The 13,715-nt window shown below is 45.1% G+C and overlaps 1 protein-coding gene and 1 non-coding gene across 3 annotated transcripts in view; one reads left to right on the top strand and one right to left on the bottom strand.

The window, feature by feature from the left end:
• LOC129810845 (fibrillin-2-like) overlaps window positions 1-13,715 on the top strand; it is an 84,643-nt gene that overhangs the window by 52,202 nt on the left and 18,726 nt on the right. For both annotated transcript variants that reach the window (XM_055861779.1, XM_055861781.1), the window contains exons 11-31: window positions 88-339; window positions 2,361-2,498; window positions 2,751-2,870; window positions 2,999-3,124; window positions 3,230-3,352; window positions 3,774-4,049; window positions 4,294-4,347; window positions 4,596-4,721; window positions 5,867-5,992; window positions 7,953-8,072; window positions 8,860-8,997; window positions 9,100-9,150; window positions 9,352-9,477; window positions 9,618-9,845; window positions 10,149-10,274; window positions 11,655-11,783; window positions 11,965-12,090; window positions 12,362-12,487; window positions 12,653-12,775; window positions 12,873-12,998; window positions 13,484-13,609. In XM_055861779.1, coding sequence (XP_055717754.1) covers window positions 88-339; window positions 2,361-2,498; window positions 2,751-2,870; window positions 2,999-3,124; window positions 3,230-3,352; window positions 3,774-4,049; window positions 4,294-4,347; window positions 4,596-4,721; window positions 5,867-5,992; window positions 7,953-8,072; window positions 8,860-8,997; window positions 9,100-9,150; window positions 9,352-9,477; window positions 9,618-9,845; window positions 10,149-10,274; window positions 11,655-11,783; window positions 11,965-12,090; window positions 12,362-12,487; window positions 12,653-12,775; window positions 12,873-12,998; window positions 13,484-13,609 — 2,886 coding nt within the window. The remainder of the gene's footprint in view (window positions 1-87; window positions 340-2,360; window positions 2,499-2,750; window positions 2,871-2,998; window positions 3,125-3,229; window positions 3,353-3,773; window positions 4,050-4,293; window positions 4,348-4,595; window positions 4,722-5,866; window positions 5,993-7,952; window positions 8,073-8,859; window positions 8,998-9,099; window positions 9,151-9,351; window positions 9,478-9,617; window positions 9,846-10,148; window positions 10,275-11,654; window positions 11,784-11,964; window positions 12,091-12,361; window positions 12,488-12,652; window positions 12,776-12,872; window positions 12,999-13,483; window positions 13,610-13,715) is intronic.
• Window positions 7,243-7,318, bottom strand: trnaa-ugc (transfer RNA alanine (anticodon UGC)). Its single transcript has one exon. It is a non-coding gene; the product is annotated as a tRNA-Ala (tRNA).

Raw genomic sequence — 13,715 nt, forward strand, 5'->3', positions numbered from 1 at the left:
CCATAACAAAACAACATTGAGGTAAATGTGTATGGGAGTCATTTGAAGATGAACCAACATTAACCCTTTCCATGCTCTCTCCTGTAGATGAGTACAGAAGGCTGTGCATCGATGGGGTTCCCCATGGCACAGGTAACGGAGGTTTCCCCCACGGAGTCTTCCCCAATGGTGGTGGCAGCAACGGTAACGGTTACAGCTACGGGTACAAGCTCAACCCAAACGGACCTAATGGCAATGGTCACCATGGCAACGGAGGAGGAATTGGAGGAGGGGGGCAGGGAGGAGGAGGAGGAGGAGGAGGAAATGGTTTCGGAGGAAACGGTGGGGGGCGTAATATCGGTGAGTTGGTTGGGCCGTGAAAAGTGTCAATTGGGTAGTGTTCTATTATTAGCTTGTGGTTTTACATTTTGTATCAGAGATATTAGATATTGTTTAAACCATAGAGATTATATAAAATTCTAATAGTTTAATTCCTAATTCTATGGTTTAAACTGAGTCAACAGTGCGTTCGGAAAGTATTCAGACGCCTTAACTTTTTCCACATTTTGTTATGTTATAGCCTTATTCTAAAATGGATTAAATTGTTTTTTTCCCCTCATCAATCTATACACAATACTCCATATTGACAAAGCAGACAAATAAATAATATTATGTTTGCAAATGTATAAACCCCGAGGAAGGCACAGCGGTGCCGAAACGTTGGTAAATACCCATTAAATTGCTGGGAGATTATACATGGAGTGTGCCACTTTTTTTACTTTGATAGTTTATAGTTTATTTGCCGTTAATCAGCACCTCCACACAAACTATTATTCTGGCAGCTCAGGTTTTTTTTTTTTTTTTTATGTATAAAAAAACCCTGAAATATCACATTTACGTAAGTATTCAGACCCTTTACTCAGTACTTTGTTGAAGCACCCTTGCCGGCAATTACAGCCTCGAGTCTTGGCACACTTGTATTTGGGGAGTTTATCTATATATCCTTCTCTGCAGATCCTCTCAATCTCTGTCAGCTTGGATGGGGAGCAGGTCTCTCCAGAGATGTTCGATCAGGCTCAAGTCCGGGCTCTAGCTGGGCCACTCCAGGACATTCAGAGACTTGTCCCCAAGCCACTCCTGCGTTGTCTTGGCTGTGTGTTTAGGGTCGTTGTCCTGAGCGCTCTGGAGCAGGTTTTCATCAAGGATCTCTCTGTACTTTGCTCCGTTCATCTTTCCCTCGATCCTGACTAGTCTCCCAGTCCCTGCCGCTGAAAAACATCCCCACAGCATGATGCTGCCACCACCATGCTTCACCATAGGGATGGTGCCAGGTTTCCTCCAGACGTGATTCAATCTTGGTTTCATCAGACCAGAGAATCTTGTATCTCATTGTCTGAGAGTCTTTAGGTGCCTTTTGGCAAACTCCAAGCGGGCTGTTATGTGCCTTTTAATGAGTAGTGGCTTCCATCTAGCCACTCTACCATAAAGGCCTGATTGATGGAGTGCTGCAGAGATGGTTGTCCTTCTGGAAGGTTCTCCCATCTCCACAGAGGAACTCTAAAGCTCTACCAGATTGACCATCATGTCCTTGGTCCCTTCCCTGACCAAGGCCCTTCTCCCCCGATTGCTCAGTTTGGCCAGGCGGCTAGCTCAAGGAAGAGTCTTGGTGGTTCCAGACTTCTTCCATGTAAGAATGTTGGAGGCCACTATGTTCTTAGGGACCTTCAATGCTGCAGAAATGTTTCGGTGCCCTTCCCCAGATCTGTGCATCGACACAATCCTGTCTCGAAGCTCTACGGACAATTCCTTCAACCTCATGGCTTGGTTTTTGCTCTGACATGCACTGTCAACCGTGGGGCCTTGTATAGACAGGTGTGTGCCTTTCCAAATCATGTCCAATCAATTGAATTTACCACAGGTGGACCCCAATCAAGTTGTAGAAACATCTCAAGGATGTTCAATGGAAACAGGATGCACCTGAGCTCAATTTCGAGTCTCATAGCAAAGGGTCTGTTGTTTATTTGTAATAGATTTGCTACATTTCTATAAACCTGTTTCCACTTTGTCATTATAGGGTATTGTGTGTAGATTGATGAGGATTATACATTTTTATTTCATTTTAGGATAAGGCTTTAACGTAACAGAATGTGGAAAAAGTCAAGGGGTCTGAAACCTTCCCGAATGCACTGTATAGCCTGTTGATCAGTTCGTGGACTAGGTCTTTTGAAGAAGAGATTGTATCTGAATGAGACTCACCTGAATGTAAAAATAATGATTGGAGCAACATTTCATCTCTTTTCATCTTCTTCACTGTGTTTTTGAGAATAATTAACCTTCTTTAGTAATGTAATGTAATTGTGTGTTGTGTTGTGTATCCTCAGTATCACTCAATGAGACCGTTGATGTGTGTAAACATTTCACCAACCTGTGTTTGAACGGACGCTGTATCCCCACCCCGACCAGCTACCGCTGTGAATGTAACATGGGCTACAGACAGGACGTACGCGGGGAGTGTATCGGTAAGCCCACTACAAAGTCATTACAGTTAGGGATATTACATATACTCTACTGCCATCTTCTGACCACACATGGGACTTCTCTGATGTAACGCTCAGGGTATCTTTACACATTATCATTGATTCCAATCTTTTTTAACACGTATGGGAGTGTTCAGGTTTGTAATTGGAGCACCCTGTGTTTTACTGATGAACTCATTTCTCTTCATCTCCTCCTCTCCCTCCTCTCTTCTCCTCCTCTCCTCACTCCTTCAGATGTGGATGAGTGCGTCAGCAACCCCTGTGTCAATGGAGACTGTGTCAACACACCTGGGTCGTACCACTGCAAGTGTCACGAAGGCTACCAGGGCACCCCCACCAAACAGGCCTGCATTGGTATGTTCCAATCACTCACCATGATTATTTTTTATTCCAACAGTTGTATGGTATGGATAGACTGGGTACGTTGGCCTTCTGACGGTGTCCAGAACAGAAACAGACTGGTACCTAACTCCCCTCCACAGATATTGACGAGTGCATCGTGAACGGAGTGATGTGTCGTAACGGACGTTGTGTCAACACTGGCGGAAGCTTCCAGTGCATCTGCAACGCTGGCTTTGAACTCACTCCTGATGGAAAGAACTGCATAGGTAACAATGGACATTCATTTATATATTCAATCTACGGAATCTGCGGTAGATTATTGCACAACTAGGCCATTATAAATGAAAATGTGTCTCCCTGTGCTTTTCCAGATCATGATGAGTGTGCCACCACCAACATGTGTCTCAATGGAATGTGTATCAATGAGGATGGTAGCTTCAAGTGTATCTGTAAACCTGGCTTTGCCCTGGCACCTAACGGACGCTACTGCACAGGTATGTCATCTACCATACACTAGTTGCAGTTATCTGAAGTCAACAGAGTTGCAGTTGATAGCTGACCCACTGGATCACTTGTTGATAGTCTGATCAACATCTATAGCAGTGGAGGCTGGTGGGAGGAGCTATAGGAGGACGGGCTTATTGTAATGGCTGGAATGGAATCAATGGAACGGAGTCTAACATGTGGATTCCATATGTTTGATACTGTTCAATTGGTTCCATTCCAGCCGTTAACAATGAGCCTGTTCTCCCATAGCTCTTCCCACCAGCCTCCTATGATCTACAGATCATCTTCAAGGGAGTAGATTGCTCCTGGAAGGATTAATAAAGTGTTATTAAAGTGATTATCTAAATGAAATAAGGCTATACAATTATTTACTGTATCGCTTCCCTTCTTCTCTCCTTCCTCCCTCAGACATTGATGAGTGCCAGACCCCAGGCATCTGTATGAACGGACGTTGTATCAACTCTGAGGGCTCCTTCCGCTGTGAGTGCCCACCGGGCCTGGCCATCGACGTGGACGGGAGAGTGTGTGTGGACACACACATGCGCACCACCTGCTACGGCGCCATCAAGATGGGCACGTGCTCGCGGCCCTTCCCTGGCGCCGTCACCAAGTCTGAGTGCTGCTGTGCCAGTCCTGAACACGGCTTCGGAGAGCCCTGCCTGCCCTGCCCTGCCCGCAACTCAGGTGACCAAAGCTAACCCTAACCCCACCAGCAAGCATCAGTGGTTTACATGTGCCGTTATTAAGATCCTGTTAGCTCTGTTTCAGAATTGTTTCACATCACAGTACAGTTCAGATTACAGGCTAATATCCTGTAGAACTCTACCAAGTACTGCAGCAGTGATTGTTAGAATTATAATGTAAATGGTGTTTTTTTTGTTACACTGGATATATTAGCAGGTGACAGGTGTTTTTAATTGCCTTTCAGCTGAGTTCCAGGCCGTGTGCAGCAGTGGGATTGGCATCACCGCTGACGGCAGAGGTGAGTAATGTTACTTGTACGGTTTGATCTTAAGTCTGTGTGGTTTGGAGCCTGCCCTACTATCACTGATAGTTATTCTGACATTGAACAGGCCTCCCCTCAAACATTCCAATGCGTCCCTCCGAAATGTGTGACTTTCCCTCCGAATTTCAAATCAAAGAGTGAAAAAATACAATGAATATGTTTGTTGGAGAGAGCCTTAAGATGAGGCTGTGTCTCATGTGGGTTTGTCCTCTGTGTCTCTTCAGACATCAACGAGTGTGCCTTGGACCCTGACATCTGTCAGAACGGCATGTGTGAGAACCTGAGAGGGAGCTACCGCTGCATCTGTAACATCGGTTACGAGTCCGACTCCAGCGGAAAGAACTGTGTGGGTGAGTCCCGTCTTCCTGTATCCACTCGCCGATGTCTGCTGGGAGAAGCAGCGACCCAAATTAAAGTTTGTCACGTTTTCATATCTCAATAACAGTGGTCTGAAGTCAAACTGAGTTCCATATCTGCTGTACTTTACTTTACTTATATTTTTGACAACTTTTACTTTTACTTCACTAGATTCCTAAATAAAATTATGTACTTTTTACTCCATACATTTTCCCTGACACCCAAAAGTACTCGTTACATTTTTAATGCTTAGCAGGACAGGAAAATGGTCTAATTCATACGCTTATCAAGAGAACATCCCTGGTCATCCCTACTGCTCGGATCTGGTGGACTCACTAAACACATGCTTCATTTCTAAAGGATGTCTGAGTGTTGGAGCGTGCCCCTGGCTATCCGTAAATTAAAAAACAAGAAAATGGTGCCATATGGGTTTGATTAATATAAGGAATTTGAAATGATTTATACTTTTACTTCTACTTTTGATACTTAAGTATATTTAAAACCAAACACTTTTAGACTTTTACTCAAGTAGGATTGTACTGGGCAACTTTGACTTTTACTTGAGTAATATTATATTAAGGTGTCTTGACTTTTACTCAAGTATGACAATTGGGTACTTTTCCCTGCTTGAAAAGACAAACGTAACCCAAAATCTGCCAATTAATTTCCAGCAATATTGAATCTGTATGTCTGTTTGGTTCGCGCATTTGTCAATGACTCTGTATGTAGCCAGTTAACGATGCTAATGGGATAGACATGATAGACATGGTTTTAATAAAGATAGACATGGTTTTAAAAAGGTAGCTGTAATATTTCATTCGGTAAAGAAGTTTGTAGGTGGCTTAACTTACCCTGTTCGTGGCTCAACTTACCCCATACATGGGGTAAGTTGTGCCAAGAGACCACTTTTTTGGGACAAGCTATGTTTTCAAAACTGTAATGTTTACATGAATTCTGATTATTTCCAGGAAAACACAACATCCTGAAATATAGGTAGATATCTTTGTTAGAGAGAATACTATTTCCGTTGACGGAGTGATGTTGAATGTAAAAAAATGTCTCAACTTACCCCACTCTCCCCTACACTTGATCAACCATGTTGTTGTTTTCTTCTCCTCCACTCTTTCATGTCTCCCAGACATCAACGAGTGTCTCGTGAACCGTCTGCTGTGTGACAACGGCCTGTGTAGAAACACCCCTGGCAGCTACACCTGCTCCTGTCCCAAAGGCTTCGTCTTCAAACCAGACTCTGAGACCTGCGAAGGTAAACACCTCATACAAACGCCAAAGGAGCCACAGTTTGTTCGAAGACTCAATGCATTAAAACACTCTTCAGTGCTATTTCATACCTCGCAGCTGTCTAATCGTCTAGAAGTGCATACATCTGCAACTGTTTAACACTTAAACACACATGGAGAGAAGGTAGTCAAATAGACCATCAAAATATATGACCACATGTTTGCTTACATCCTCTGTCCTTGAACCAATTTCATAACGTGTTCTGTCTTTGTTGTCATGACGTGACTGGTATTAATGTGACTCTTATTTATCAAATCAACTAACTATGTTCAATTGTTACTAGATTAAATTAATCATGTAACAATTAACTCATTAGGAATTAGGGGCACCACGGAATAAGTTGTTTAACGTGTTGCCATCTCAAGAAATAAAATCTAGAATATATATATAAGTTATACATCGATAACAGTCACTTATTAATCATTACCTCATATCAGTCTCATTCTGATCGTCGCTGACTGCTTGAATCCGCAAGAACCCCAGCCTTTTCTGATTATTCAGTTCTACACAGTTTGATTTAATTATTTATTTACTAACTAACTAAATAATAACACAGAATGCACATACACACTTACATGAGCCAAAAGTTCCTAGTGGACTGACAAGATATGACGGCTTGTTACACAATGGAGAGGGGGTGGGGAAAGAGAGAGATAGAGAAAGGGACATTTATCGTGGATACATTCTAGGACTGTTCTCACATTAATCCTATACATTCTATGGGGAATGGCTCGATGGGTGTAAGGCTCTGATTGTCCACCAGAGGTCACAATGTCTTTCATAGTTGTCTGTGGCTTCAATGATTCACCAGTGATTGTCTGAGGTGAGCTTCTCACCTCTTTTCTTCCTCGGGTAGATAGTCAAAGTTCTTGACCCCTTTACATGCACAGCTGCAGACTGTCAATGTTTTGGTATAGTGAGGTTATTTTCTTCACCTTGTGTTGAGAGTTTCAGAGTTTCTAACCATTTCAACGTGTAGCCACAGCTACACGCTTTCTGGTCTTAGAGTTTCAACCATTTGTAACGTTTAGCTCACGCTTCACGTCTGCTGGTCTGGTATGTTAATTCTTAGCGAGCTATTTTAATCACTCTGGTCTAAAGGGGCGGTTCCATCACACTGACATGCTCTTTTTTTTACATTTACATTTAAGTCATTTAGCAGACGCTCTTATCCAGAGCGACTTACAAGTACATACATTCATACTTCTTTTGTACTGGCCCCCCGTGGGAATCGAACCCACGACCCTGGCGTTGCAAGCGCCATGCTCTACCAACTGAGCCACACGGGGCCACGGGGCCTCTTCTGACCTCATTCGGGGTGTGGCTTAGTTAATGTGCAACGGACATGAAAACTATGATCTTGTTAGAAAACTAAAATCACCTTCCTATCTTAACAGAAATAGTTTCATCGTTCTTCATATTGTATTAGCATCATATTGGATGGAAACTTGACAGCTAGAATGTGTTTCCTTCCTAAGTTACAGTATGTGGTTCATACAGTTTTTAATAACATCACAAAATGAAAAGCAATATGATATGATTATTATTTAGATCCCCACTGACCATTCTTAACATTCCTATCTTAGAAATATTGTTCCAATATTCGCTTTTTTGGACATTTTGGTTTTGTCAGCAAAAGTTTTCTGGAGGACAAAGGCATTCCTTTGGTTGGTACTGAAGAACAGGAGCGGGTTCTCTGCTGCATAAGATTTACGATTGGCGTGAGGTGTCATAAAACCGGCCCAGAGCCGACCTCTCCTCTCCTGTGGGTGAGAGGGGGGTCTGGCTATCTGTCAGCCATTTGCCAAGCTGATCTGAGATCTGAGGATCCTCGACCAGGAGAGTCATGACATTGTTGAAATAAAAGCCTGTCTAGATGTTAAGGATGACCATTTAACTGGCATGCTCTGGTCCATGTGTTTCAGATATCAACGAGTGTGACTCCAGCCCGTGTGTCAACGGAATCTGCCGCAACATTGCCGGGTCCTTCAACTGCGAGTGTTCCCACGGCAGCAAGCTGGACTCCACCAACACCATCTGCGTGGGTAAGAGGCCGAGGCGTCTGTCATAACTAGCCGACTTAAAATTGGACCCAAATTTAAAAAGCGACGTGGTCCTGAGGCAAACTAAGGAGTGGGATTTGAGCCAAGGTTTCGAGCTTCATAGGCGTTTTAGAAGGTTTATACCACTAAATAAACAAGTCGATGTCAGCTTTGGGAGCATGTCCAGACGCATCTGAACATCCATCTACAGATGGAATCTGGGATGAGTCATTCGAATAAATACCCATATGAGCCGGCCTTGTCAGTCTGGTAGATTCCTGTACTTTAAAATATAGAGCTGTTTTATTTTCAAAGCAGAGTCATATATTTGGTTCAAAGTCATTTCTCGGCGACAAGAATGTAAATTGTGGTCGAGGTTTTGGGTGGGCTCATGGTCTCGGGAGAGAAAATGCACATCCTGTTTGTTATGACTATGATCTCAGTCCATTAGGAGTGCCATAGCAAATTATTAAAGTCGTTGATGCATGTGTCTTGGTATAAGCAGCTGTTGAAAGGGACACCTGTAGTTAGTTACTAACCACTGCCTGTAGTGTTGTGCTTGGAATGAATGTAGTATATCAATGAGAGATGTGTGTATGTGTGTTGATGCGTCACAGTACATTTGAATTGAAGGGCCTTTTCTTGGCAGGGTTCTCTTGATTGCCTTCACTTACTGACATTCTCTCTCTCTTTTTTCCCTCTCCCTCTCTCCTCCCTTTCTCTTCCTTCTCTCTCTCTCTCTCTCTCTCTCTCTCTCTCTCTTTCTCTCTCCCCCTTCCTCCCTCTACAGACAGCATGAAGGGAACGTGCTGGCTGAACATCCAAGATGGCCGCTGTGAGGTCAACATCAACGGCGCCACGCTCAAGTCTGAGTGCTGCTCTACGCTGGGAGCCGCCTGGGGCAGTCCTTGTGAACGCTGCGAGATCGGTCAGTACGCACACAAACGCACACAGACTTGTAGACACACACACTCCTAATGAAGATACTGAAGTGTGAGGTGTGTACGGTAACTGATGTCTCTCTCCACAGACACTGCCTGTTCCAGAGGGTTCGCTCGTATGAAGGGAGTCAACTGTGAAGGTAAAACACACATTGACCCCGACACACACACTGCTGCTACTGTCTATTATCCATTCTGTTGGTATGAGACATTCTCACAGTCATAATGACCCTCTGTCTCCCTCCCTGTGGTATTCCACTCCCTCCCTTCCATAGAAACCGATGAGTCATACAGTACAGTCAGTCCTTTAATAACCCCCGATTTCCCCCCCCCCCCTCCAGACATCAATGAGTGTGAGGTGTTCCCGGGGGTGTGTACCAACGGGCGCTGTGTCAACACCCAGGGCTCCTTCATCTGTGAGTGTGCTGAGGGTCTCACCCTGGACGGGAGTGGACGCACCTGCGTGGGTAAGACAAGACAGTAACCAACGTAAACCTTGATAAACAAGCAAATTCGTCACACAAATGTGGTCACCAAAAATATTAGCATCTTGAGCCTACTGTGTGGTCAGCAGTACTGTATGTCCGTCCATCTGTCTGTCCCTCAGATGTGCGCAGCGAGCAGTGCTACATGAAGTGGCATGAGGATGAGTGTGGCGAGCCGCTGCCCGGGCGCTACCGCGTGGACATGTGCTGCTGCTCGGTGGGCGCGGCCTGGGGCATCGACTGTGAGGAGTGTCCCAAGGTGGGAACCCCGGAGTACAAGTCCATCTGCCCCCGAGGACCAGGCTTCGCCAACCGAGGAGACATCCTGACTGGCAGACCCTTTTACAAAGGTAGGGACAATCACTCATTGTCCAGTTTTCCTTGTCTGAATGTCAGTAGGCGTTTTTTTGTGTCATTTACACATTTAGGGTCTATCCCTACTAGACTGAGTAGCTACAAAGAGCAAGACAAATAATCAAATGTAAAGGTGCCAGCCATCCACAGCATCACATATCTAAACAGCTAGAAATGTATTTTGAGAAAATCATTACTGGATTAGATTTGGAAAAATAGCACAGGTAAATTTCATGTGAATTCCATACACAATTCACCCCTGACCCTTGGCATTATTCTCTTCTGTTCTTCTCCTGCAGATGTGAATGAGTGTAAGGTGTTCAGCGGCCTGTGTTCTCACGGAACATGTCGCAACACCATCGGCAGCTTCAAATGTCGCTGCAGCAGCGGCTTCGCCCTCAACATGGAGGAGAGGAACTGCACCGGTACGAGAGAGACAAAGCATAGTCAGGGTTTTTTTTACAATAGAAAAGCATCTTAACTAATTACGGAGAAATATGTATCTTTAGTAAGTATCTTTGAATAAGATTTCTGTAGTATTTGAGGAAGTTTTAGGGTCAAAAAATAAACTTGTGCTACAAACTCACTTGACGACACTGTTTGTTGACACAGCTGAATTTCCTCATGAGATCAGTAATGAAGGTTGAATATGATATTTCCTCATGAGATCAGTAATGAAGGTTGAATATGATATTTCCTCATGAGATCAGTAATGAAGGTTGAATATGATATTTCCTCATGAGATCAGTAATGAAGGTTGAATATGATATTTCCTCATGAGATCAGTAATAAAGGTTGAATATGATATTTCCTCGTGAGATCAGTAAATGAAGGTTGAATATGATATTTCCTCATGAGATCAGTAATGAAGGTTGAATATGATATTTCCTCATGAGATCAGTAATGAAGGTTGAATATGATATTTCCTCATGAGATCAGTAATGAAGGTTGAATATGATATTTCCTCATGAGATCAGTAATGAAGGTTGAATATGATATTTCCTCATGAGATCAGTAATGAAGGTTGAATATGATATTTCTGCAATGTGCATTCTTCCCTCTGTCTCTCCTCCCTCTCTCTCTTCCCTCTCTCTTTTCCCTATGTCTCTCCTCTCTCTCCCTCTCCTCCCCCTCTCTCTTCCCTCTCTCTTTTCCCTATGTCTCTCCTCCCTCTCTCTCTCCTCCCTCTCTCTCTTCCCTCTCTCTTTTCCCTATGTCTCTCCTCCCTCTCTCTCTTCCCTCTGTCTCTCCTCCCTCTCTCTCTTCCCTCTGTCTCTCCTCCCTCTCTCTTCCCTCTCTCTCTTCCCTCTCTCTGTCTCTCCCCCTCTCTTCCCTCTCTCTTTTCACTATGTCTCTTCTCCCTCTCTCTCTTCCCTCTGTCTCTCCTCCCTCTCTCTTCCCTCTCTCTCTGTCTCTCCCCCTCTCTTCCCTCTCTCTTTTCCCTATGTCTCTCCTCCCTCTCTCTCTTCCCTCTCTCCTCCCTCTCTCTCCTCTCTCGCTTCCCTCTGTCTCTCCTCCCTCTCCTCCCTCTCTCTTCCCTCTCTCTCTTCCCTCTCTCTTCCCTCTCTCTCTGTCTCTCCTCCCTCTCTCTTCCCTATCTCTCTTCCCTATCTCTCTTCCCTCTCTCTTCCCTCTCTCTCCTCCCTCTCTCTTCCATCTGTCTCTTCCCTCTGTCTCTCCTCCCTCTCTCCTCCCTCTCTCTTCCCTCTCTCTCTCTTCCCTCTCTCTCTGTCTCTCCTCCCTCTCTCTTCCATCTGTCTCTCCTCCCTCTGTCTCTCCCCCCTCTGTCTCTCCCACTCCCACAGATATTGACGAATGTCGTATCTCTCCGGACCTGTGTGGCCACGGCACCTGTGTGAACACCCCCGGCAGCTTCGAGTGTGAATGCTTCGAGGGCTATGAGAGCGGCTTCATGATGATGAAGAACTGCATGGGTGAGTGGAGGACACACATATTACTCTCCAGCTGACTGGAGAGTGGGAGAACTTCCTCTGAGATCATTATTGACTGTTGACCTTGTTGCACTCTCTCCCTCTCTCTCTTTTATATTTCTCGCTCTCCCTCTCTTCCACTCTCTCTTCTATCTTTCTTTCTCTCCCTCTCTCTCCCCTGCAGATATTGATGAGTGTGAGAGGAACACACTGCTGTGTCAAGGAGGCGCCTGTCTGAACACAGAGGGGAGTTACGAGTGTGAATGTCCCCCCGGACACCAGCTGAGCCCCGACGGTTCCTCCTGCGAAGGTAGTCAAACAGTATATCACTGCTCAATGCATAGTATACAGCACACACACACACACTTTACATCACCTAGAATATGAGACATGTTAGATCACTGTTTTGGCGTTTTTACATCATCCTCAAGTCATCTGGGATACATTTTCAAGTTCACCAGACAGTAAACGCCATAAAAGTCACGTAGAGGTATTCTCTCCTACATTATGTTGTCTACTGTGGTCGCTAATTCCTTTGATTTAAGCTGACTCTAACTGTCATCTTCTCTGTGTGTTTCCAGATGTGAACGAGTGCCAGCTGAGTAACAACCTGTGTAAGAATGGCCACTGTGTCAACATGGTGGGGAACTACCAGTGCTCCTGTGACACGGGCTACCAGGTTACACCAGACAGACAGGGCTGTGTGGGTGAGTAACCACCTGACTGAGACATGTCATCATTTGTCTTGTGGATGTTAGCACCGTGGCTGTTGACCATTTCTAAGCGTCACATCCGAAACTTGACCAGAAAAAGCACCGTTTGAGTGTCCGTTTGTGTGTGTCTATGCTTACCTGTAACCCTTCTGATTGCAGATATTGATGAGTGTACCATCATGAACGGCGGCTGTGACACACACTGTACCAACTCAGAGGGCAGCTACGAGTGCAGCTGTAGTGAGGGCTACGCTCTCATGCCCGACCTCAGAACCTGCGCTGGTAAGTCACACAGTAACGCAATCCACCTGCATGCTGTACATGCACACATAGTATAGTGTAAAAACACACAGTGACACTCGTTCTCTCCCCTGTCCAGACATCGATGAGTGCGAGGACAGCCCTGATATCTGTGATGGGGGCCAGTGTACCAACGTCCCCGGAGAGTACCGCTGTCTCTGCTACGACGGATTCATGGCCTCCATGGATATGAGGACCTGCATTGGTGAGACGTACACCGTGTTCTCTTCTCCTGCTCTCTCTCCTTCTATCTCTCTCTCTCTCCATCTCTCCCTCTCTTCTATCCCCTTCTCTTCCCTCTCTCTCCCTTTGCTCTCTCTCTCCCTCCCCCATCCCTCTAATTTTACCCTTACCTGTTAGACATATATTTTACTCCTCTGTCCCCTCTCCAAGACCAGTTAACTCATGTTCCTCTGTGTGTGTTCCTCTGTGTGTGTTCCTCTGTGTGTGTGTTCCTCTGTGTGTGTGTTCCTCTGTGTGTGTGTTCCTCTGTGTGTGTTTTCCTCTGTGTGTGTGTTCCTCTGTGTGTGTGTTCCTCTGTGTGTGTGTTCCTCTGTGTGTGTGTTCCTCTGTGTGCGTGTTCCTCTGTGTGTGTGTTCCTCTGTGTGTGTTTTCCTCTGTGTGTGTTTTCCTCTGTGTGTGTTTTCCTCTGTGTGTGTTCCTCTGTGTGTGTGTGTGTGTGTGTGTCAGATGTGAACGAGTGTGAGCTGAACCCTAACATCTGTCTGCATGGGGACTGTGAGAACACCAAGGGATCCTTCATCTGTCACTGTCAGCTGGGATACTTTGTCAAGAAGGGCTCCACCGGCTGCACAGGTACAGTGTACACACACACATACACACACACCATACGACACACAGCACCATGGGCTACACACACGCTGGTCGTAACTGTAAGGCTATTTACTGTAAAACACTATCT

The sequence above is a fragment of the Salvelinus fontinalis genome, chromosome 14 (assembly GCF_029448725.1).
Source record: "Salvelinus fontinalis isolate EN_2023a chromosome 14, ASM2944872v1, whole genome shotgun sequence".
Taxonomy (NCBI): domain Eukaryota; kingdom Metazoa; phylum Chordata; class Actinopteri; order Salmoniformes; family Salmonidae; genus Salvelinus; species Salvelinus fontinalis.